The following is a 23353-nucleotide window of genomic DNA, read 5'->3' as shown; positions in this document are numbered from 1 at the left end:
TTCCAGCGTGGTGTCCATGTCCACCCTCTACGTGCTGAGCCTGCGCAGCGAGGAGGATCTCGTGGACATTGATGGGTGGGTATTTCGGGAATCACTGCCAGGGATGAGGCCAGCTGGCAGAGGCTGGAGCACTGAAATTGGGATTACTGAGCACAATTCCAGAGCTGCAAACCCAGCCAAGCACAACCACACATCCCAGCCTGACAGCAGTTGAATTATCAAGAGCGAGAAGTGAGGAATAGAGAAAGAAAAGGGAAAATCCTGTTAGGATGTGCTGAATGTTCCTTGGATGCCTCCAGCCTCATCCCACCGGTGCAGTGGGGATGGATCAGTTTTGGGAGCTCGTGTTACCTGATAATGAGTCTCTTTTTCTTCCTCTTTTTCCCTCTCCCACTTTTTTCCCTCCTCCTTACATCTCTCATCCAACCTGTTTTCCTTCCACTTTCTCTTTAATTTCCCCATTTTTGTCTTCCCATTGTCTTCCACATCCCATTCCTTCCCATTGTCTTCCATATCCTCTTTCATTCCCTGTCCTCCTGGTCACCTTCCCACTTTCCTGTTCTCTCTGTCTCCCTGCACTGTCCTGTAGCTCCTTTGCTGTGCCCACTGCCTGTCTCCTGGCCCTCTTTCGGCACGGGGGTCCCGGAATTCCGGTCGCTCTGTGTCCACGGTATGTGACTGTTTCATTATTCCCTTATTTAATTCCTTCATCCCTTCTCTTAATTCTTCTTTTTTTGTTCCTGCCATCTGCACCATGAATGACCAAGACACTGAAGCAAAATTGACAGCAGGGAAAGGGATGTGAGACTTCAAGCAGGATTGCAGGAGGAAGGACTATGGACCTTGTCAGGGAGGGAAAATTAAGATTAGGAGATGGAAAAATCTATTAATTAAAGGTTAAGTAAAGAAATTTCATCCTGCAGGGAGAGCAGGAGCAAGATAAAGCCCTGTAAGGAAAAGGTATGAGGCAGTGGAGGAACATGAGGGATGAGGGTTAGATTTTGATGGGGAGGAAGTTGAAGCTCCAGAGGCTTGTGCCCACATTCCCTTAGGGAAACTGGCATTGAGTCTCTTTTCACCTGGGAAACAAATCCCTCTAATAAGGTAAATCTTGCAGATGATAAAGTGGTTTTTTAATTCCTCTAAATGAGCAAAGCTCCCTTAATCCCAGAGAAACCTGGAGCAATGGTCAGGGACAGGTAAACATGGACACAGGTGTCCAGAAGTGCTCCTTGTGCTGCAGACCTGGGAGAAAGATTCCCTCCCTTTCCTATATCCCTTACCACCAGGAGATAGATGACTGTGGTGTCCTCAGCTCAGATCTTGGATAGCTGCAGTGAAGCACCTGGAATTCCACGGGATTAATTTTTTGGGGGGATTGATTGTGTGTGTTTCTAAAGAACACAGTGAGGAAGACTGTCATCAAGGGAGAAGGGACACATTCCTTAGGAAGGGATAAGGGGCACATTCCTTAGGGAATGGTGAGAGCTTGGAGCCTGTTGATTCCCAAGCACCTAAATCCACCTGGGACATCACTGTTGCGAGTCAAATCCACTACATACACCCTGTTCCAGGATATTCCAGGAGCGTTGCTGACATCCTCTGGACCAGCTGGGACTTTCCCCTGCCAGACGTGGAACTGCCACACAGTTCTCTGTGGAATTTCTGAGCTCTCCTTGCTGTCTTCATGGCTTGTGTGCCTTTCTCCTGCCTTTCCCACATCACTGTTCTCCGTGTCTCCCTTTGCTCTGTGTCCTTTTTCCCATCATCCTGCTGCAGCCACTCCTCTCTCCACCTACAAGTGACCCCGTTGTCCCCATCCAGGAGGTTCCCAGCATCTTTTCCTGCATTCCAGGTCAAGCCAGAACATTGACAAGACGCAGACAGTGCGATCCACAGCCGCATCCGACAGAGCCGGCAGCAGGAACCCCCTGGAGCACGGTGGGTGCTGGATGGCTTGGGATGGCTCTGTTTTCATGGAAGGGCTGCAGGACACGGGGTGCTGCTCCCATTCCACCCTTTGACTTACTCGCTGTGTCCCTGCAGTGCCAGAGGACACACATGGAGTAGCCCTCGGCATTCCCACTCGCAGTGTGCTGGCCTGTTTCAGCCCTCCCTGTTTTTCCACGTGCTGCTCCGCTGCTCCCACTGATGTCTCCTCGGTTGTCCCCTCGGAGACCAGCCCCGCCCATGCCACCAACCGGACAGGTGAGGGCCAACCCAGATGCCCAGAAATGTTGGGACATCTCCAAGGTTTGTGTCACCTTGTGTCCGCTGCCCTGTCTTACACCTGCTCCTTGTGAGAAGGTCTCCTCGGTCTCCTCCAGGATGAACATTTCCAGCTCCCTCTCCCCTCTAGATCCTTCCTCATCCTCATTCCACTCCTTCGGAAGCTCTCTAATAGCTGATATCCTTATATATATCCTTTTTGTCCTTGTATCCATCCTTTATATCCTTAGCAATATATTTTACTTCCTTCTCTGCCCATGTGGTGCAGTTTGGATCCCTGTTGCCCAGGGGGCTGGGAACGGTTTGGAGCTTCCCACGTTGCCAGCACCAAGTCATGGGACGCAACACCAGGCTCAGCTCACCTGAGCAATCCTACCTTGAGGTCTGACCTCATTCCCTCCTCATTCCATCACTGGCTCTGTCAGGACAGAGGGGATGGGACCACAGAATCCTGAAATGGTTTAGGTCTGAAGGGACCTTAAAGCCCATCCATTGATACCTCCTGCCATGGGCAGGGACACTTTCCACTATCCCAGGTTGCTCCAAGCCCTGTCCAAGCTGTCCTGGAACACTTGCAGTCACAGCCGCTCTGGGCACCCTGGGAAGCATCAGGAGGTGGCATGCGGACAGGGCGATCCCGGTGCTCCCAGCCTCTCCCTGCCTCTCATCACAGCCTTCTCTCCCATTTTTCTGCAGACCAAAGCCAGCCCTCCCTCCTGCCGGTGACAAATATCAAAGCCAAATCCAGGGGCATCACCGGGAAATCCTACACTAAGTGGCCAAAGACTCCTGACAGGTCTCAGAGCTTCGGCAGCCCCAATGCCAGCCCCTCCTCCCCCTTCTCCCACATCCAGGGCAAATCCAAGTACGTCTCCAACCTCTCGCTCTCCCGCAGCAACTCCCGGCAGCAGCGCAGCCTCCGGCAGCCGGTGAGCGAGTGGCCCGGCACGGAGCAGCCCAGCACAGATGGTATGTGGATCCCATCTTCTTTCCCTTCCAGCCTACTTCCTCGGGATTTTCCACCCCTTGCTGTTCCTAAACACCCTGTTGTGCCCCCGGCAGGGCCCAGCCCGGTGCTGCAGTCCATCCGGATTCTGGAGATCAACTTGGCCATCCATTCCCAGTACTGCGCTGCTGCCGATGCCTGCAGGTGAGTGGGAAGGGCCAGCTGGTGGCGGCAGGAATGTAGGAGCAGCAAATGGGAAAATCTTGGGAGTTTTTCCGAGGTGTTCTCAGGTGTTTTCTGCCGTCGCCTCACACCCCTCCATGGGAAGAGGAGCTGGTGCTCCAGGACTTCCCTCAGTGGTTATGTTTGGTGGTGGGCTCGTCTTTGGAACATTTGGGAAGTTCTCTCCTCGGAATTCTCAGCCTGTCAGGGATTTTGGGTCCTGGCTCTGCCTTCCCACAGCCTGGTGACATCTAATGCTCTCTCTGTGTTCCCAGGCCTGGGAATTTCAGCTACCGCATCCCTGTGAGCCAGCAGACGGCCGTGAACACCAACCTGACACTGGAGATGAAGTGAGTGTCCTTGGGGTGCCCCTGGACTGGCTGATGTGGCCGCAGTGTCTCCATGGGGAAGGGACAGATGTTCCCCTTTCCAGGCTCTCACGGTGTCCTCTCTCCCAGCTCCTCCTTGGCTGTGTCCATCTCCCTTTGTGGCCTTGTCTCCAGTGATCCCTGCCAGGATGCTGTGAGCAGGAACAGCTCCACCGACTCCACGGATGCACAGGTGGGGAGAAGGGGACAGCTCACAAAATACACATGGAATCATTGAGGCTGGAAAAATCCAACCACTCCCCCAGCACTGCCAAGGCCACCATGTCCCCATGTACCACATCCACACGGCTTTTAAATCCCTCCTGGAGTGGAGACTCCATCACTGTCCTGGGCAACCCTTCCCATGAAGGAGTTTTCCCCAATGTCCAACTTAAATCTCCCCTGGCACAGCCTGAGGCTGTTTCCTCTCATTCAGTCCCCTTTTCCCTGGAAGCAGAGCCCAATCCTCCTGTTAGGGAGTTGTGGAGAGTGAGAAGCTACCCCTGAGCTTCCTTTTCTCCAGGCTGAGCCCCCCCATCTCCCAGAACTCTTCCCCATCCGACTTGTGCTCCAGGAAACATCCATGAGGTCACCTGACAGCACAGGGCTGTGGATTTCTTCACCAGTCTGTCCCAGGGAACATCCCCCATGCTCATCCCTGACCTCATCCCAGCTCTCCTTCCTTCCCCAGGACACCACCCACCGCTGGCCTCTGGTGATGCTGTCTTTCCGGGAGTTTTCCTACCACTTCCGAGTGGCACAGCCAGTGAGTACCCACGACGTGTTTAGAGACACGAGGGAATGTGGGATCAGGGCAGGTTCAGCAGTCGCGTGGCAGCAGAAGTGTCCCAGACTCCTGTGGGTAGTGGGAGGATGGTGTTTCCCTGCCCCAGCCCATAATCCAGGCAGAATTCCACCCTTGGAGTCACACCCCTCTCTAAGCTACTTTTCCCATTCCCAGGGCCAAGCCGACTGCAGCACTTCCCCAGAGCAGCTGGGACACCTCTTCACTGACTATTACTTCCAGTTCTACTGGCTCTGTGAGTGAGCCCCAGCAGCACCAGTGCCCTCTGCTTGGAGACGGGAGGGGGACTGGTGCCACTGGGAGCCTCCCGAATTCCCTGCTCTGCTGGCCCCCAGCCCCACCTCACCCCGTGTCCTGTGGCAGCTCCGGAGCTGGAATGGTGTTGGCTGGAGACGCTGAAGCTCAGCACACACAGGACCTAAAAGCCACCACCAGCCCCGTGGGGGCTCCTGGGGGGACCTCACACCGATTCCCAGCATCCCACATCCCTCTCCTTCCCTTCTGGGGATGTTTGTGTCCTCCGCCACTTCTCCCTCCCCTTCCAACACTGGATTTGGAAGCAGCACACTGGACTGAGTGTGGACAGCTCTGCCACATCCCAGAGGGATGCTTCTTCCATGGACAGGAGCCCCATGCTGGAGCTCCCAGATGTCCCATATCAGTTCTTCACAACACTGGAATTGCTTCAACACTGGAGCCCTTTCCAAGAGCCAAACGCTGGAGTTTGGCCTGGAAAGGAAGGCTGTGCCTGGACCTACTGGAAGTTGTACACTGGAGTTGCTGTTCCCTCTGCTTGGCCCAGGGCCACTTCCCACAGATTTCCCAGAGACTCCCAGACCTGCCAATGGACACAATTCCTCTGGGAACAACCGGAGAAGGAGCAGCTTCAATGTCATTCCCCCTCCTCTTTGTGTTCTTAAATCTCATATCTATGTGGCATATCCAGCTCTGGATGGGTAAAACCCCCACTCAAGCTGCTGCTGAGGCCATGCCACGCCAAATGACGGGACTCCCGCGTTCAGTGTGGTGGGATCTGTTTTTATCTGCTTGGAAGTGGCGTGTGCGGAGCTGCCTGGTCGGCTTTGGAGCCAGTGCAAACCTCTGCCCAGATGTGCAGCACTGGCAAAGCCTGGAGCACCCTGTGGTGCAAGGCTGAGTCCCTGGGAACACCAGGATCTGTGTCCAGGCAGCATCTCTGCCTCGGGAGAGGGTGGTGTTCTCCCAAAAAGTGGGATGGCAGTGGCCGCAGGCTGTCCCTGCCCTCACAGGGAGTTGTGCTGGGGGGATTTGGGATATTTTACTGTTACAAGTCCTTAACTTGCTAAACTACTGAATTCCTGTGGGGTTTAAGCCGTAAAAAAACTGGAATTTCCTTCCCCATTGAGTCATGTGTGTCCCGTGGGAAAGCCAAGTTGCTCCCTGTGCTTCCTCCTCCCCCTCCTGCTCCAGCCCCTCCAAAGGAGTTACCTGCATTCCTGGAGGCTCAGCCACTTCCAGGTTATCCCAAGATGGATTTCCCTGAGGAAACAGCGAGGGCGGAATGCCACATGCTGATCCTGACGACACTCTAAAGCTGCTTCAGAAAAACAAAGATGAGTTTTATCCAGGTAAAGTGACGCTTCCTGGGCATATCTCCCATCAGCCCCCTCCTGAGCTTATCCCAGCAAAGCAGCCCTAAAATTCCTGGTGATGTCGCTTGGATTTGGCATCTGCCCCCCAAAAACTGTTTGTAAGGAAATTTCAAGGCCTGGAAGCAGCAAACACCGAGTTATAGCTACTAAAATCCACCAAATCCTGGAAAGCAGGGAATAGTGGGTGAGCAGGGAATTCTGAGCAGCCAAGCAGTCAGAAAAACCTGATTTTGGGAAGCTCAGTGAGACAACAGGATGCCCCAAGGTTTGGGAATACCTATGTGCAGGCATGTGGGCTCCATGCTCAGTGGGATTCTCTCTTTCTCCCTGAAACTGGGAAGGAAACACCTGGATATTGCTCAGCACTTTTCCTTCCACCTGCCCTGAGTGGCTTTTCCTGCTTTTAAACCGGGAAGTGCCTTTCTTGGTAGGTTTATTGTCCTCTTGGCAATCAGTGGCCCAAGCTGGCACATCCTTCCTCAGATAAGTGATGCCAAGCTGGGATAAGAACCCCTGGAAGAGAAAACAGGGAATGTTGGGGGGGGGGCAGAGCCTGCAATCACCCTCCTCAGCCAAGACCCCCCAGTACATCCCACCCTGCTCCTGAGGGAAGGAATCAATCAGTGGTGGCCCAGGAGGAGTTGGGATCTCTCAGGTGTCCCCACAACGCTCAGCCATGGGATTTAGAGAGATCCCCAACAAACCAAGTGCCTGAGGGTTTGGAAACACCTCTAGTGCCTTTTTCCTTAAGGAATAGCCCCAGGGAACAGTGTTTTCCCACATATATTCCCAAATGCTGCCTCAGAAACGGTGCGCCGGGGGGTTTAACTGGGATGTGGCAATTCCTGGAGTGCCAAAGCCAGCCCTGCCCACACAGAGCTGGCAGCAATCCCTGGGATCAGGAGAGGACAGAGATTGAGGATGAAGTTTTTTATGTCAATGGTACCTTATGTCTTAAAGCGCCACAGGTTGCCCAGAGAAGTTTTGGATGCTCCATCTCTGGAAGTGTTCCAGGACAGGTTGGATGGGTTTGGAGCTGCCTGGACTAGCGGAAGGTGTCCCTGCCATGGCAGGGAGTGGGACTGGACAAGCTTTAAGGCCCCTTCCCACCCAAACAATTTCAGATTCCATGGCAAAAATCATCCATCGGCTTCTGCCCAGCAAGGCAGCAACAAGCTCCAAAGGGGTTCAGAATTATGAAATGAAGGAGGCATGGAATTGCTTCCAGGCCTGTGGAAACAGCTGTTTGCATGGATTCCCCCCACAAAACACATCTCTGCCCCTTCCCTGTCCCCAATCAGTACCAAGAGAGTTCACAATCAGGCCTTTCCCTGCGTGGGACAGAGGGAATTCTGAGCTGACCTCTCCAGCTTGGGGAAATCCCTCCCCATCCAGTGGCAAAGAGACATTCCTGGCAGGAAGGAACACAAAAGGGTGGAAACAAGGCTGTTTGGGAGTTGTTTCAAAAGCAAATTCCCAACTCCTCTGTCCTACTGTTGGAGCTTAAAGCCTGTAAATAGAGACTATGGCACCACTGGAAGAATTAAGGAAAAAACACCATGTAAAGCACTAATTTTGTTGGTTTAAATGTTGCTGCCACAGCTTTAATCACTGTATTTTGCCAGCCAGTTTGTAGAGTTGCATTTGTAGCAGGTTATTATTGATTCCTGGTTTTTATTTGTGGGGAACAAGTGTGGTTTCCCTCTTTTCTTCCTGATTTATATTTATATTTTGCTGAATTTGAGGGCTGAGTCTCCGGATTCCCTGGATTTTTTTTTTGTTTGTTTTGTTTGGCTTATTTAGACTTTGTTTTATGCTGGAGGTAAATGTGCCCATATGAATAAAATATATAAATACTGCTTTGTATCAAAGGATGGCTCCTGGTGTTTTCCTCCTGTCACAGTAGAGACGGACACACGACACAAACACTCGTTGTAATCCATGGGTAGTAAAAGTTTTTTATTATTCTCTGCTGCTGCTTTTATACTTTTTTGGCTGCTAGCAAACAATGACAGGGCTGTCTAAAAAAATAATGACCATTCAAACAGTAATACAATTAGCTATACAAGCAATTGGTTACATATTATATGCAAGTTCCTTCTTGTACACTCTTGATGTTCCACAACAAGAACATCTCCTTGTCTGCAAAACATCTTTTCATTGATTAACTTCTTGGGTATCACTGTGGCTTTCACTGTGACTGCAAATTCTCATGGGTAGATTTTGACTGGTTTTAAGTTAAACCCTGCGAGGCTTTCAGCCCAGCTGTCAGCCTCATCAGGTCCCACAGGTCCCCCTTTTCATTTTTGAATTAAAAAGGCAGCGTTTATTGACTTTTGCAGGGCCCCTTGCAAAAAAGACAATAAACACAGCACCAACAATAAGAGAAATACAACAAGCAAGATTATGCCTCCCATTTTCAGCAAATCCTTGAGCCATCCTGTGATATCCCAGTCACTAAATAATGTATCAAACCAACCACCACTTTTTCTGCACTGCACAGTTCTTGAATATTCGCAAAAACTGACTTTGAATGATCTGACAAATTCATACAGCACATACCCTTAAAATCCTCACATGTCCATGTCCATGTGCTAAAAGCAAAAAATCAATGGCTGCACAATTTTGCAAAGTAGCATGCTGTACAGAGCGAACATCTGTTAGTAATCCTGCTGAAGCTTCTGAAGTCTCATTAGTGTGTTTAGCAAGCCAGCATCCCAGCTTATCAAGCGTAGCTACTGCTTTTGCTGCAGCAACACCAGGGGCAAATACTGAAGCAAACACTCTCAATCCCTTTCCCCAAAATTCCACGTCATCTTTGCATTCTTGGTCACAGGAATAGAGAGCCTCTTACCTATGGCACAAAGAACGAATCTCCCTTTGCCTGCGGTGCCAAGAGCGAGTAATGTTTGCGACCATAGGAAAGTTTGGAGAGCGCATTGTCAAACTTCTCATTGCGCATGGTCCACCCATCATACTGGACGGGAGGCCAGCCCATGTGTGACCCCCACAAATTAAAAACAACCCTGGGGGTAATTGCCTTGGCACTTGGTTATTAGCAACAGCAGCACCTGAGCTATTATTACACCAAAGCGAAGCATTCAAGTACCATGGCTGGATAGGCGACACTTGATGGCCCACCAAACTATGCCCTCAAAATGCTAAAATAAACACAGGTTGAAGCCCTAAGAGATCCTAAAATATCAACTTCCTGGGGCTCAAGCAGCTTAAGCGTTGAAGCTAGCTGCTTGCCATTTGCACATGTCCTGTGAACGAGCGCGTTGATTTTTGTGCCATTATGTATTGGTACACCTACCAAACACGTCTGAAAAGGGTATTGAGGCATTGCAAGCAAAACACACATAGAAGATTGGTTTAAAGCATGAGCCAGAGTTATCCACACATTCTCCCCTAGCATAGGGGGCAACACGGCCTTTCCTTTCCCAATGCAAAACCAAATGACAACAATCGTTAGCATCCAAGCTTCATGTCGGTCCATTACTGTCTAGTGGGTGAGTTCACTGTAAGTCTGGCCTCAAACACCATGCCAGCACCCAACAGGCTCTGGTATCTGTGGAGACACAAGCATATCCACGCCCCCAAGTGATGGGATCCCATGGACCCTCCCACTTATTAGTAATCAGACTTCTTACCCATGCTTTTCCTCGAGGGAAAGTCACTGCTCCATCCGACTGCAAAAAAGAAAATGTTTCAAAAACGCAGGAATGTTAGAATCAGAAGGTACTGTAAGATGGTTAATTTTAATTGTATACAAGGCTTTTTGTAGTCTGCTCTGTGGGGATTCCCCTACCATTCATACCATTTTATGACAGTATCTGTCGTAAATTTTCATCCTCGACGTGTTTTTTAGAGCTGCTGCAACCTTTTCTACAAATTGCAGAAACAGCTCCTTTGTTTCTTGCACTATTTTTACGTATTGAGGTTTGGGAGAAGCTATTTTTATGGTTTTTATCAATGCTCCCATGCTTATTTTCTGGCTTTGCTCAAGAATTAAAGGATGCCATTAAAGATGCAAGTCTGGCTTAGCAAACACATTTCCCCCCATTAGGGCATCAGATCCGACTTCACACCTAGGGTCATCCTGTGGCTGATGCATATTTTCTATGCAGCTTTCTCTAATTACTCTCAAAAACTCTAAGCTATACAAGTTGAAACAATACTTGAGCAAGATGCTTAATATCAAAAGGTGCAAGTAGGTCGGTATTTATCACCCAAATTATCTGCATAACTTCTGGGGGCCCCAGACTATATTTAGCAACCCTCATCTGTAAATCCTGAACCACCTTCCATGCAATCACACTATGGCTATCTTCTTGGTTAGATCCTGGTGAGGCTTTAAGCACTGGATACACCTGAGCACCTCCCTCTGCACCAGCACTCCCTCCGGCATCCCCCTCTCCAATCACGTTAGTATTGGGCACACCCAGCCTTTCAACCAGCTCCCACTCCCCACACTCGAGAGCCTTTTGTTTGACTTGTTCCCAAAACTGACCAGGCTGTCTCAGCTGTACCATCACCTGACAAGGAGGCAGTGTCCAGGGTTTGCTTTTCCAAGCTGTGTTAGAGCAGTGGTGGCTACACTCCTTTTCCCGCGAACACTCCCGCCCTGGTGCAACTACTGAGATTCTCTGTTCACTCTCCCTCTCATCCTCACTGTCACTGTCACTGTCCTCTGGCAGCGGTGGAAACAACCACGAGAATTGTCTCGTGAGTGGCTGTGGGGATGGTGGAGATGGTGGAGATGGTGGAGATGGAGGTGGGGGAGCCATAGGGACAGGCAGTGCAGTAAGGTCTGCTCTCCATTCCTCTAAAGTCATCTCTGCCAGCTGATCAGCAGGCAAGGGATACACTCCCTCCTGCTGCACAAGCTCTCTAGAAGGACAGGTTGGTGGGACACAGTCTTTTTGCGAGGGACGTGACCTCTCAGTAGCGTCACTCTTTTCAACAAGAGCTTTTGAGTCCCAGGCAGATCAGGATCTGCCCTTTCTGAACAACACCCATCTTCCCCCTCTGGTTCCATAGGAGTTACTTCTGCCTTTTCACCAAGTTGTTCTCCCTCCATCTCATCCTGCTCTTTTTTCCATGGTTTTAAAGTTTCAAAAAGCAAGCACCAGGTTGTTGCAAACCCCTGCACATCTTTGTCCCCGCGGGAAATAGCGTCCCAGAGCTTTTCCCCAGCTGCCTTCCAGGAACTTACACTGAAAGCAACACTCCCATCTGCTGGAAAATCATGTGATTTTGCCCACAATAATACACTTCTCAGTGCATAGTCTGTTGTGCTGACACCCGTGTGCTTTAACAAGGATTAACAAGGGAAAAGAAATTAGGAAGAGAAAATAAAGGAAGAGGGAGAAAAATGAAGAAAGGAAAAGGAAGAAGGGAAAAGTTAAATGAAGAAGGGGGAAAAGGAAAAAGCAGAAAGGAAGGACAAAGAGGAGAAAGAAGGAAAAAGGAGAAAGGAAAAAAAAAAGGAAAAGGAAAATCTGCTGCTGACCTCTCCTTACTCACATGTCAGATTCAGAAGGATCCAAGAGTCCACAGAAGGAAATCTTCCTTCTGAAATAGGAAACTGGGGCCTGAATTTGTGATTTGGAACTGGAATGTCTGGAAAGCTGGGCTAAAATTCCAATCTGGCTCTTAAAGACCTATAAATCAATTCCCTGTTTCTAGGCCAGGCAGTTAATTCAGGAATTACTGAAGGGCATATCCAGCACCACAGAACTCCTGGTCTGGGATTAGAACAGGCATAGCATTCCCAAAAAAGGTTGGAGGGATGCGATGGCAAAGGCGGAGGGATTAAAAGCAGGTTTGGGATTTATCTTCCACAGCCTGGCTACACCAGGACACAAGGTGGCATTGCAACACTTGTGACCACACACAGCATGGAAAGCTGGGATAACACTGGGATATCCCAAGGATCTTGTGCCACTCTTGACAAAAGGAGGCTCAAGGAATACTTTCTCACTCTCCACAAATCCCTGACAGGAAGTTGGAGCCAGGTAGGATTTGTCTCTTCTCCCAGGGAACAAGTGACAAGACAAGAGAAAACCGCCTCAAGCAGCACCAGGAGAGGTTTAGGTTGGGCATTAGGAAAAATTCCGCCACGGAAAGGGGTTTTAGAGCACTGGAACAGGCTCCAGAGGTAGAGTCACCATTCCTGGAAGGATTTAAAAGTCGTGTGCATGTGGCACTTGGGAACACGGGTCAGTGGTGGCTTCGGCAGTGCTAGAGGAATGGTTGGACTGGATGATCCTACAGGGCTTTTCCAGCCTTAGAGTTCCCATAATTCTATCCAAGCCATTTAAAAAAGCCAGGTAAACAAAAATAAAAATAAAAAAGAGAAACTAGGAGTCCCCAGGCAGGTGTGCCAGAGAGCCGCTTTTATTCATGTGTGGGTCACTGCCTGTCGCAGACTACACCTGCTACAGGCGTTTTCTCGTTGAAATATAAAAGAAATATAAAAAGAGCTTCCCCGAATCCCCCACCCAGGCCGCCGGGAGGTTCAGACGTAGATGCCGACCCAGAGCAGCAGGAAAAGGACGCCGAAGCCCATGAAGAGCGAGGCCACCAGCGAGATCAGCAGCTCCTTGTAGATGTCCCGGGTGTACTTGGTGGATGTCACCTCGTAGCTGCCAGGCCGGGGTTAAGGTGATAACAAAGCAAGGCGAGGTGACTCCCACCCCCTTCCCTGCCCCCGGGAATTAGGGCGATAATCCGGAATAGGGAGGCACAGCAACGGGACGGCACCCCCCGCCCGCTCCCCCGCGCTCAGCCGCGGGGATACACGAAGAACCAGGCGGTGAAGAACATGCCGATGGCCAGCAGCACCACGGTGAGGTGCGGGAACACGGCCGGGTTCACCGGACTCGTGTATCTGCTCATCGCCTCCAGCTCCTGCGGGGACACGGCGGCGCTCAGAGGGGCCGGGCCGCCACAGGGCCGGGCCCCGCGTGGCCACCCCCGGTCCCCCCAACCTCCGCCTCACCATGTCGCCGGTCCCCGCTGCGACACGTCGGCTCCGCTCCCGCCGCCGCACGTCCGCCCCCTCCGCCGCCGGAAGTGGAAGTGAGGACGGGAACGAGGCGCGCCGAGGGCGATCCGCTTCCCCATTGGCTGGCGGCGGCTCCCGGCAGGCTCGGCGGCGGAGCGCGGGAGCGGCGGCGGCGCGAGCGGCCGGGTAATGGCGGCTGAGGGGAGAGGGGAGCTGAAGAGGAATGGGGGCTCTGAGGGGATAATGGCGGCTGAAGGGGAACGGGAGATCTGAGCGAGAACAGGGTCCCTCGGGGATAATGGCAGCTGAGAGGGAGCGGAGGATCTCAGGGGGATTGGGGCCTCTGGGGGGATAATGGCTGCTGAGGGGAAGCGAGGGATCTAATGGAGAACAGAGGCTCTCAGGGGGATGAGGGGGAGCGTGGGGTCTGACGGAGAACGGGGTCCCTGAGGGGATAATGGCGGCTGAGGGGGAACGGGGGCCCTGACGAGGTAATGGCGTCTGAGGGCAAGAGGAGTTCTTGGTCCCTGAGGAGCTGGGAAGGAAGGAGATAAGAATAGGGAGGTGATGGGGTCTGAATGGTTGTAATGGTGGAGATAATTGAATTTTGGGGAGGGGGATTGGGATGGAGGGGCTGGGGTAGGAAGGGGAATAGTGATGGGCCGAGATGGGGTGGTGGTGAGGGATAAGGATGACCTAAAGCTGGACTCGGGCTGGAATAGGGATAACAGCAGCCAGTAGAAGCCACAGCCCTTGGAGTGGTGGTTTGCAGGGGACGCACCGCTCTCTTCACTCTCCTTTCTTTGGATGGCCCAACGTTCCTCATGGACAGTGTGCTTTTAAGATCTCCTTTTCCCTTTCCTAGGATGGGAATCCATGGCTTGGCTAAGCTTATCGCCGACGTGGCTCCCGGGGCCATCCGGGAGAACGACATCAAGTCCTACTTCGGCCGGAAAGTAGCCATCGACGCCTCCATGAGCATCTACCAGTTCCTGATCGCCGTGCGGCAGGGAGCCGACGTTCTCCAGAACGAGGATGGAGAGACCACAAGCCACCTCATGGGAATGTTCTACCGCACCATCCGCATGGTGGAGAATGGCATCAAGCCGGTGTATGTGTTCGACGGGAAGCCCCCGCAGCTGAAATCCGGGGAGCTGGCCAAGCGCACAGAGCGCCGGGCCGAGGCGGAGAAGCACCTGCAGGAAGCGCAGGAGGCCGGGGAGGAGGAGAACATAGAGAAATACAGCAAGAGGCTGGTCAAGGTGACCCCGCAGCACACACAGGAGTGCAAGAAGCTGCTGACGCTGATGGGAATTCCCTACGTGGAGGCACCCGGAGAGGCAGAGGCCAGCTGTGCCGCCCTGGTGAAGGCTGGGAAAGTGTACGCCGCCGCCACGGAGGACATGGATTGCCTCACCTTTGGCAGCCCAGTGCTGATGCGGCACCTGACGGCCAGTGAGACCAAGAAGCTGCCCATCCAGGAGTTCCACCTGAACCGGATCCTGCAGGATCTGCAGCTGACCTGGGAGCAGTTTGTGGACCTGTGCATCCTGCTGGGCTGCGACTACTGCGCCAGCATCCGGGGCATCGGGCCGAAGCGCGCCGTAGAGCTCATCCGGGAGCACAAATCCATCGAGAGGATTGTGCAGCAGCTCGACACCAAGAAGTACCCCCTGCCCGAGAACTGGCTGCACCGGGAGGCCCAGAAGCTCTTCCTGGAGCCCGACGTGATCGATCCCGACGCTGTGGAGCTGAAGTGGAGCGAGCCGGACGAGGAGCAGCTGGTGCAGTTCATGTGTGGGGAGAAGCAGTTCAACGAGGAGCGCATCCGCAATGGCGTCAGGAGGCTGAGCAAGAGCCGCCAGGGAAGCACCCAGGGCCGGCTTGATGACTTCTTCAAGGTCACCGGGTCCATCACCTCGGCCAAGCGCAAGGAGCCGGAGCCCAAGGGAGCAGCCAAGAAGAAAGCCAAGACCAACTCCAAGCCCAACAGCACCACGGCCACAAAGACTAAAAAGGCAAAGTAACCGGATTGGGCATCCACGAACCTCCGGGACTGGGTTTTCTTGGGGGCATAATGAGGAATTTTAGACTAATGACAGACAGTTGTGTGTCATTGCTGCGTGTTAGTGCTGGGAAGGAACAGATGAGGTAGGGAGAGCAGAACAGCTTCTGGGCACAAACATGCCCAGATTTCAGAATTCCAGAGTTGAACAGCTGCAGAGCAGACTCGGGACAAACTATATTTCATGCCAGTCCCAGCCATTTCAAAAGAGATAGATGCAGGCAGAAAGTGGGAAGATAGGAGTGGGAGGCATGCTGGAATTGGGAAGGAGGCTTCAAGTAATGAGGTAAAATTCTCCCTTTAATTCTTCCTTTATTAAGGTTTTGCCTTCCCTTTTCGTGATCACTCTCCTCATTTAGAACCCAGTTGTGATCTCAATTCCAGCAATGTCCTGGCCTCCTTTTAGTGCGTAATCCAAAGAAAGATGAGCCCAGACTGCAGCTCTCCCAGCCGAAATTTGCTTAGAAATGCTTAAAAATATCCATAAGTCTAGAACTGCAGCCTCTTCAGTCCCTGAATTTCAGTGGCATCTTTCTGTGTTGTACACACTTATAGAACCTAGGATGGAAATTAAAACCTCTTATTTCTTATTTTATTCTGTATTTTCCATAGTTTTTTGCTTGTCAGGGCCACAGGATGGGTTTTGTTTCCAGAATAAAATTTAAACATCAAAGACACTGTTTCTCCAGAGAAGTGGTTTAAGCCAAGCTTTTAAATGAAAATCCCAGTTTTAGAGGGAATTCTGTAACAGCCAACAAAGCAAGCACAGTCTGGAACATGGAGAATTCCGATTTTAAGCTCTTCAGATGCTTCATAGACATCAAAAATCTGGGAGTCTGCTCTTTGCCGATTTGGAAAATAAGAAGCTGGCTTGTTTTGTGGGGAAATTAATACTTATTTAATATTTATTATCGTCAAAAATTGGATTTTTGTTTCCTTGCTGTGAATTCTCTTAAATGTTTCAATCTAGAATTGTTTTTTTCCCAGCAGTTTTTAAATTAAGCATTCCTCTTTTATTTCCAAATATCTTCATAGTTACAAGAATGGTTTTGTGGTAGAGGGATAAAAAATTATTTAAAAAATAATAATATTTGGAAATAAGTCTGGGAAATTTACCAATTCAGGGCAAAATCTGAATAGCAGAATATTCCTAAATTGTTGTCTTGGTTTGAAAGACAGGTGTCTGCCAAGAGAGGTTGAACCCTCCCTTAGGACAGAGAATGTGATTTTTCCCCTCCCTCCAAATTATTTAATTTTGTAAATCAAGGGCTTTCAGGCAAAGGTATGGGGAAAAAAGGAATATCAGTTCTTTACTAGTATCTATAAACAAACAATAACAATAATAGCAACAACAACTAGAACCAGAACACCAATAGCAGATGACTTGTGACCTGCTGAGCCTTTTCCCGTGTGGTGTAATCACGGTTGCAAGCAGCAGGGGCGCTGTTGAGCTCCCGGCCGGGCAGGGCAGGTGCGATGACTCCCGAGCGACTGCAGGTGGCGCTGTGGCGCAGGGTCAGGTCAGCGTCCGGCAGCTGCAATGGCGAGCAGGCTGAGAAGCACGCAGGGCAGCGAAGCAGCTCGGAGCAGCGAGAAAGCAGGGCAGCAGGGGGTAGGAGCTGGCTCTCTCTCCCCGGCTAGTTAGTGAGGTAGCAAGGATTTCTGCAGTCACAACAGACGCCGTGGTCTCGTGCGGCAGAGGGCGGGGGCAGGCGGCAGAGGCAGCCGGACTATCCCAGCAGCAGCTGCGAGGAAACGCAGCCCGGGGGGGGAAATGTGCCCTTCCCAGTGGGAAAAAAGGTTGAATCAAAGCTCACCCAGCCAGGAGAAGAAAAAACAGGGCACCGTTGGATTTCCTCTGGTCGCAGCCAAAAAGCAAAGAGCCACCTCTCCTCTCAGCGTCCGAACCACGAGAGAGCGTTCCAAGGGCTGGCTCTTCCCTCACCCTGCCCTGCCCAAGCACACCTTTTGTCTTTTACAAAAGACTTGATGGCTCTAAACATCCAACTATTTGTTGCTTAGTAACAGGAATGGGAAGAAATTCTAAATGTACTCAACCCCCAACAGTTGTTTATTTTTTTTATATCAGTTTTTAAGAATTATCTTCTGATTTTCCCAGTGTCACCAACTATTTGGGATAAAACCTAGGTTTTTTAGTGTTCTTTCTTGGCAAAGAACACTAAAAGATGCTTTTCCACCACCCCCTCCCTGCCTGCTGCTTCATGGTATTTCACTCTGGTTTTTCTCCATTTCTCATTCCAAGCCAGTGACAAAGGTTCCCAATGCTTCTGACAATGATATTATTATTAATTAATTCCAGTACCACTCTTTATCCCAGGAGCAGGTGCTGTGGGAAGCCAGGGATCCAGCAGAGCTGATCAGAGAGGGCACAGGGGATTTTGGGCTCGCAGGGTCAGCAGGTGTGGGCAATCCCCCCACCAGAAAACTGGAATACTTTTCCTCCTTCTTTTCTACCTCTTGGTTCTAATTAAATGAGTTTTCAACTTCTTTATCCCAGTTTTTCAGCTGGCTGAACCATGACCCTTGTGTCACCCACAGCATTCCCACCCTGAATCCATACCCAACATGTGCGAGCTCCTGGGAAGAAAGGAACCCTATCCCAGTCAAAACCAGAACAGTAGGAGCCCTCAGCTTTTTGGGAAACCCCTAATATATTTAGCACAAAGAAACCTATGTGCCAGCTGCTGCTGTGCGCTGCGTCCTGACCCGTGAGAGCCATTTCCCAAGAGCTTGGAAAAGGGGGTGCTTCCTTTCCCGCTGGAGCCTCTTGTCCAGCACTGCCTGGAGGGTCTTGTCCTGTGGCAGTGCTGCAGTGTCCTGGGAGCTGTGCATTGGGCACCAGCGGCTCCACGACACTTCCTGCTCAGCCACTTGCACCTGGCAACACTTTGCTGGAATGCCCCGGGCTCCTGGTTGTGTTTGCCTGGCCATGGGTGTCTTGTGGGTTCTGTAGATACCCACAGCTCCAAGGCAGCAGGGAGACCTGTCCCTGTGGGCTCCTCCATGTGGAGTCCAGCAGGTCTCATGGAGGCTCTGGCAGGGATGGAGACCTTTGCTGGAAATATCCTCCTTAGCCTGGTTCTTCACAGCTGGCTCTTGGGAGCATCCTGAACATGGGAACAGTTGCCTTTGCTGCTGGAGCCTCTTGTCCAGCAGTGTGCGGAGAGTCTTCCCAGATGGCTCTGCTGCAGGATCCTGGGAGCCATGGATTGGGCACCGGCGGCTCCAGGACACTTCCACTTGCTTCTTGGCAGGAACAGGCCAGGCTCCAACTGGAGCCCGACACAGGTCACAGAGAGGTTGGGCAGGAATGAAGGAGGTTTTCCGAGGGACAGACATTCTTGGAAGGATAGAGGATCTCAAGCAGCGTCGGGTTCTGCGGAGGACTGAGTGTTTTCCAGCAGCGGATATTTTCCGACAGATGGAGGGTCTTGGGCGCCAGCTCCTGGAGGGCTGGAGGCTCCCGGAGGAGCTGGAGGAGGCGCAGCAGGGCAGGTGGCCTTGTTCTAGCAGCTGCTCCAGGTCCTCCCAGGACAGCTGCCACATCTCTGAGTCCCGCGGGAAGGACACCCCAGGCCACAGCGGTGTCACCAGGTCCTGCAGCTCCCGGGCTGCTGTGGTACAGGAGGTGCAGCCAGGGCTGCAGCCACAGGGGATGTACAGGGGGCTCCCAGGAGCAGCCAGACTGTGGGGAGGAGTCTCCTCGGCCGGGGGAGAACTGGGAGCTCCTGGGGCTGCTTGGCTGTGCTGGGATCCTCTGGCCCAGCTCCCGGGGCATTTCCGTGTCTTCCAAAGGTGGGTGGCCAGCAGGATGGCTGTACTGGCCACCAGCAGGACAAGGGTGGAGAGCAGGACACTCATGGCTTCACCCACATCCCATAGTGGCTGCACTGGGAGCCAGCGGGTTGACACATGTCCTGTAGAGATAATGTGCTGATGTCACAGTGCTGTGGGCCAGGACACCTGTGTGATGTCACAGCCCCGCCTCACCCCAGCGTTCACAGCCCCAGGGCACCCCAGTGCTTCACGGGAGAGAGTGGGTCCGTGTGGGCATTGGTGGCCCCTCTGGAGCAGAGCAGATGGAAACAGTACGAAACAGTAGGACACAGGGAGGAGGAGGTGGTGGTGTCACATCCTGGCTGACAGAGCCAGCCACATGTATTCGTCCATGGGACAGGGAAAAGTTCTGGAGGAGAGCAAGCTCTTTTCAGCAACCACCAAACTAACTCTGTGTTCTCCACAACATTCCCATCCTGAATCCAAACCCAGAGCTGTGGGTTAATTTTCTTTGCGAATTTTTCTTTTTCTGTAAGTTAATTTTCTTTGCGAATCTAACTAAAAACAAACAACCAAACCACTGAGGCAGAGCAGCGGAAGTGTTTTTCCTGAAGCATGTTGGTGATGGAGAGCTGTACCAAGATGGGAGAAGGGAGGGAAGAGAGGGGCAGATTGGGAACCTGGGACATCTCGCATGACATGGGGCAGGAAAGTAATATCCAGTGGAGCACCTGCTTCCCACACCAGCTGTGGTGCTGCCACACAGGGCCAGCTTATCTGTGTGATCACTGAAGGACCTGGCAGCATCACCATGGGATGAGGAAGGGATGGTCCTGTCTGACTGGTTTGATGTCTTGGATAAGATCACATGTGGCAGAGATGGTAGAAGGTGGTGGATGCTGGTTTTGGGCTGTTAGGAAGAGTTTGGATCCCCTCCCTCACAACTCCTGGAGCCAGTGTCCATAAAATCACAGAATGGTTTGGGTGGGAAGGATCCAGCTGGGAGGAGGTCCAGGCTACAGGACCAGCTGGACAAGGCCCAGTGGGAAGTAGGGAATGGGGCTCCATCTGTCAGAAGAACAATTGGGACCCAAATGGGAGGTGCTGGTGACTCCTGGCCAGAGACGGAATCACAGAATTGGGATTAGAATAGTTTCCCCCACCCAGTTATGGCCTTTGGTGACCCAGGTGGACCTCAGGCCACCACCTGCGGATTTCCGGATGGTAATTCAGCTGGTGGCCTCGGGCTGATGCTAATTGGGATTGTAATAATGAAACCAAGGTAATTGCATGTGATTAATGCCATGAGAGCTTGTGTGGGGATCAGAATAGGCTGAAGTGAAGCATAGGAATGTGGCCAGAGGGAAGAACACTGTGGCTGCTGGGGAAAGGCTTTGTTGGTGTCCAGAGGGAATTGACTCTGCAGAGTTTGGGTGAGCCTGCGTTTGTGTGTGGTGGTGGGGACGAAAAGGAGAGGAGCTGAGCCCATGGAACGAAGCAGGAAGGAAGACAAAAGGGATGTGAGCTGTGTTTTCTTCCAGGGACACACACACAGGGTGATGCTGGAACGGCACTTTATTGCTCCATGGTGGGGTCCAGGGTGTCTTAGTATCCTCAGTAGGTGCTGAAGATGGCCTGGATGAGCTCCCAGTTTTTTGGCTTGTACGTGCCAACCCCTGCAGCAGGGCATGTATGAGGCTGGGACATGGAGACCCCCAAGCACAGCCTCTTGTGCCCCACACTCCCCCCTGGGTGCTCACCTTTCTGGAGGGGACTCCAGGAGCTGAAGAACTGCCAGTAGGTCCTATTGGCTGTGTTGCCAGCCAGCCCGTGGATGGAGGTCACAAAGGGACCCAAGTCTGTCGCCACTGTCTCAAAGCTGCCAGCAAAGGGAGTGGGCTCAGAGCTGGGTGAGGGGATGCAAACCTCTCCTTCTCTTCCACCCTCTGACTCTCACCAAAATATGTCGGGTTCCTTGTCTGCTGCCATCTTCATCACCTGGTACAGCGTGGAGTTATCTGGGACACACACTGAGGTGGAGTAGTGGAAGTAATTCTTCAGCGTGTTGGTGATGGAGAACTGCACGGTGATGGGGGCTGTGGGTGGGGAGGAGGGCAGAATGGGCACCTGGGATAGCCTACCTGGCACAGGGCAGGAGTGTCATCCCCACAGAGTCAGCTCCATGTTGGAACCCCAGTTGTCCCTGTTTTTGGAGACAGGGGCAGCTGTTGGCTCAGGGCCATTCCATTGGTGGCAGCACAGCCCAGCTTACCTGCATTCAGGTATGACTTGCCCACGAGGGGAGGCAGGACCTGGGCAATAGCCATGGGCTGTTGGTAGTCGTGGTTGTAGACCACATTGCAGGCCTGGGTACTGTTCCACTTCCGAGGGGCGTAAAACTCACTCGAGGTCTCCAGAGCCTGCGGAGGAGGTGGAAGGTGGCGCGAGCAGCCTGCGAGTGGAACTGTGTGGCCATGGCCCCACAACCCCTCTCTATACCTGCAGGGCCAGCCCCATGCTGGAGATATTCCCGATCATGCCATTATTCTTCTCCTGCTCATCCAGGAAATGATTTGTCACTTTACGCAGTGCGTCATGGATCAGATGCTGTATGTCATTTTCTGTGTGGTTGTAGGCGCACACCAGCGCCAGCACCGCCATGGCCTGGGTGTCTGTGGGATCCCAGTGTCACTGCCTGCACCCTGGAGAGACCTCTGGGAGCAGAGGGGACACAGAGGGGCTGGAGGGTTCCCTTACCCACACAGAGGGAGCTATTGGGCTTCCCCAGCTCCTTGGCCATGGCCATGACTGCATCTCGGAGGTCATATTCCTTCGCCAGGCACAGGGCCAATATGTCGAGGCTCCTATTGTACCAGGTGATCTCTGCAAGGCTAAGAGGGATGAGCTGATGGGGTGCAGTGAGGGTGGCATCCCCAGCCCCTCAGTCCCTCCCCCACATCCCAGTGTACCCTTTTTGCTTATCTCCTCGTTCATTTTCTCCTTCAGGATAGGGATCAGGTTGATGGTCTCCCCCAGGGCATGGACGCACCGGGGGTCCACGCAGGAGGAGAGGAGGGCGAGGACATACAGAGCCACCTGTCCCGAGGGCATATCTGTGGAGACAAGAGCACAGCATGGTGAGATGGAATGTGGCACCCTGAGAGCTGATGGTGCCAAGCCTGCAGGACGGGATCTGCTGGGATCAGGTGCAGCGCCTTCCCTGCCCTGGGTTCTCCTCCTCTCCCTTCCCCACCTTTCTGGGCTCTCTTCACTGCGTGGCTCTTTATCGCCTGGAGCAGGCACTTGTGGATGTGGCCGTGGGTGTCTCCAGCCAGGTTCATGGCCAGCAGGATGCTGGCGTTCGGTGGCTCATCAAAGTGGACAGATTCCTCCATGCGCTGCAGCAGATCCTGGACCAGGTGGTCATGGCCCTGGCACCCTCCTGCCACCGAGTGCAGGAGGTCACTAGGAGCCCTGTGCGCCATCCACTCTTCCCCCCGCAGCGTCACCGGTCTCTGTGTGGTGCCACCGCAGGAGGAGTGACACTGCCCACAGCCCTGCGTGACTGTGGCACATGCCAGGGCCAGCAGGATCCCAATGCTGTAAGCCATGCTGGGCATCCTCTGTCCTCAGGAGAGCTGATCCACTCAGGGCAGCAGAGTCCTGTGGGCACTCATCTCTCCAGCTGTCCCTCCTGCTTTTATCTGCTCCTGGTGCCATCCTTTAGTCACCTGCCCACCCACACTTGCTGCAGTGCTGCCACATGGTGCCAGCTTATCTGTGTGATCACTGAAGGACCTGGAGGGTGACACTGTCACCATGGGTTGAGGAAGGGATGGTCCTGTCTGACTGGTTTGATGTCTTGCATAAGATCACATGTGGCAGAGATGATGGAAGGTGGTGGATGCTGGTTTTGGGCTGTTAGGAAGCGTTTGGATCCTACCCCTCACAACTCCTTCTGGAACCAGTGTCCATAAAATCACAGAATGGTTTGGGTGGGAAGGATCCAGCTGGGAGCAGGTCCAGGCTACAGGACCAGCTGGACAAGGCCCAGTGGGAAGTAGGGAATGGGGCTCCATCTGTCAGGAGAACAATTGGGACCCAACTGGGAGGTGCTGGTGACTCCTGGCCAGAGACGGAATCACAGAATTGGGATTAGAATGGTTTCCCCCACCCAGTTATGGCCTTTGGTGACCCAGGTGGACCTCAGGCCACCACCTGCGGATTTCCGGATGGTAATTCAGCTGGTGGCCTCGGGCTGATGCTAATTGGGATTG

At 52.5% G+C, this 23353-nt stretch overlaps 2 protein-coding genes, 1 long non-coding RNA gene and 1 pseudogene across 7 annotated transcripts in view; 2 read left to right on the top strand and 2 right to left on the bottom strand.

Annotated features, from left to right (window-relative positions):
- MYRF (myelin regulatory factor) overlaps positions 1 to 8072 on the top strand; it is a 44453-nt gene extending 36381 nt beyond the window's left edge. For 2 of the 4 annotated variants that reach the window (XM_085063632.1, XM_085063631.1), the window contains exons 18-27: positions 7 to 75; positions 590 to 670; positions 1856 to 1941; positions 2047 to 2208; positions 2926 to 3198; positions 3292 to 3379; positions 3673 to 3747; positions 3856 to 3958; positions 4457 to 4531; positions 4727 to 8072. In XM_085063632.1, coding sequence (XP_084919758.1) covers positions 7 to 75; positions 590 to 670; positions 1856 to 1941; positions 2047 to 2208; positions 2926 to 3198; positions 3292 to 3379; positions 3673 to 3747; positions 3856 to 3958; positions 4457 to 4531; positions 4727 to 4813 — 1099 coding nt within the window. In that variant the 3' untranslated portion in view covers positions 4814 to 8072. The remainder of the gene's footprint in view (positions 1 to 6; positions 76 to 589; positions 671 to 1855; positions 1942 to 2046; positions 2209 to 2925; positions 3199 to 3291; positions 3380 to 3672; positions 3748 to 3855; positions 3959 to 4456; positions 4532 to 4726) is intronic. The other 2 variants (XM_085063635.1, XM_085063633.1) reach the window with 2 other exon arrangements.
- Positions 8073 to 8139: 67 nt separating this feature from the next.
- Positions 8140 to 12724, bottom strand: LOC146437128 (uncharacterized). Its single transcript, XR_014852818.1, has 2 exons — positions 11717 to 12724; positions 8140 to 9893 (listed from the first exon to the last, which is right to left on the bottom strand). It is a non-coding gene; the product is annotated as an uncharacterized LOC146437128 (long non-coding RNA).
- A 263-nt stretch (positions 12725 to 12987) lies between these two features.
- On the top strand, positions 12988 to 15951 carry FEN1 (flap structure-specific endonuclease 1). Its single transcript, XM_085063636.1, has 3 exons — positions 12988 to 13116; positions 13208 to 13399; positions 14079 to 15951. Exons 1-3 carry the CDS (start codon positions 13031 to 13033, stop codon positions 15238 to 15240), a joined length of 1440 nt encoding a protein of 479 aa, XP_084919762.1. The 5' UTR covers positions 12988 to 13030; the 3' UTR covers positions 15241 to 15951.
- Positions 15952 to 20636: 4685 nt separating this feature from the next.
- LOC146437126 (cobalamin binding intrinsic factor-like) lies at positions 20637 to 22897 on the bottom strand (annotated as a pseudogene). Its single transcript, XR_014852849.1, has 8 exons — positions 22633 to 22897; positions 22330 to 22515; positions 22046 to 22189; positions 21834 to 21959; positions 21576 to 21748; positions 21034 to 21496; positions 20837 to 20955; positions 20637 to 20752 (listed from the first exon to the last, which is right to left on the bottom strand). The product of XR_014852849.1 is annotated as a cobalamin binding intrinsic factor-like (transcript).
- Between the last annotated feature and the right edge of the window lie 456 nt (positions 22898 to 23353).

This window comes from Lichenostomus cassidix, chromosome 5 (genome assembly GCF_008360975.1).
Source record: "Lichenostomus cassidix isolate B80296 chromosome 5, HeHo_3.0, whole genome shotgun sequence".
NCBI classification, from domain to species: domain Eukaryota; kingdom Metazoa; phylum Chordata; class Aves; order Passeriformes; family Meliphagidae; genus Lichenostomus; species Lichenostomus cassidix.
The sequence above is the reverse complement of the archived record's forward strand: the minus strand, read 5'-3'. Positions and strand labels throughout refer to the sequence as shown.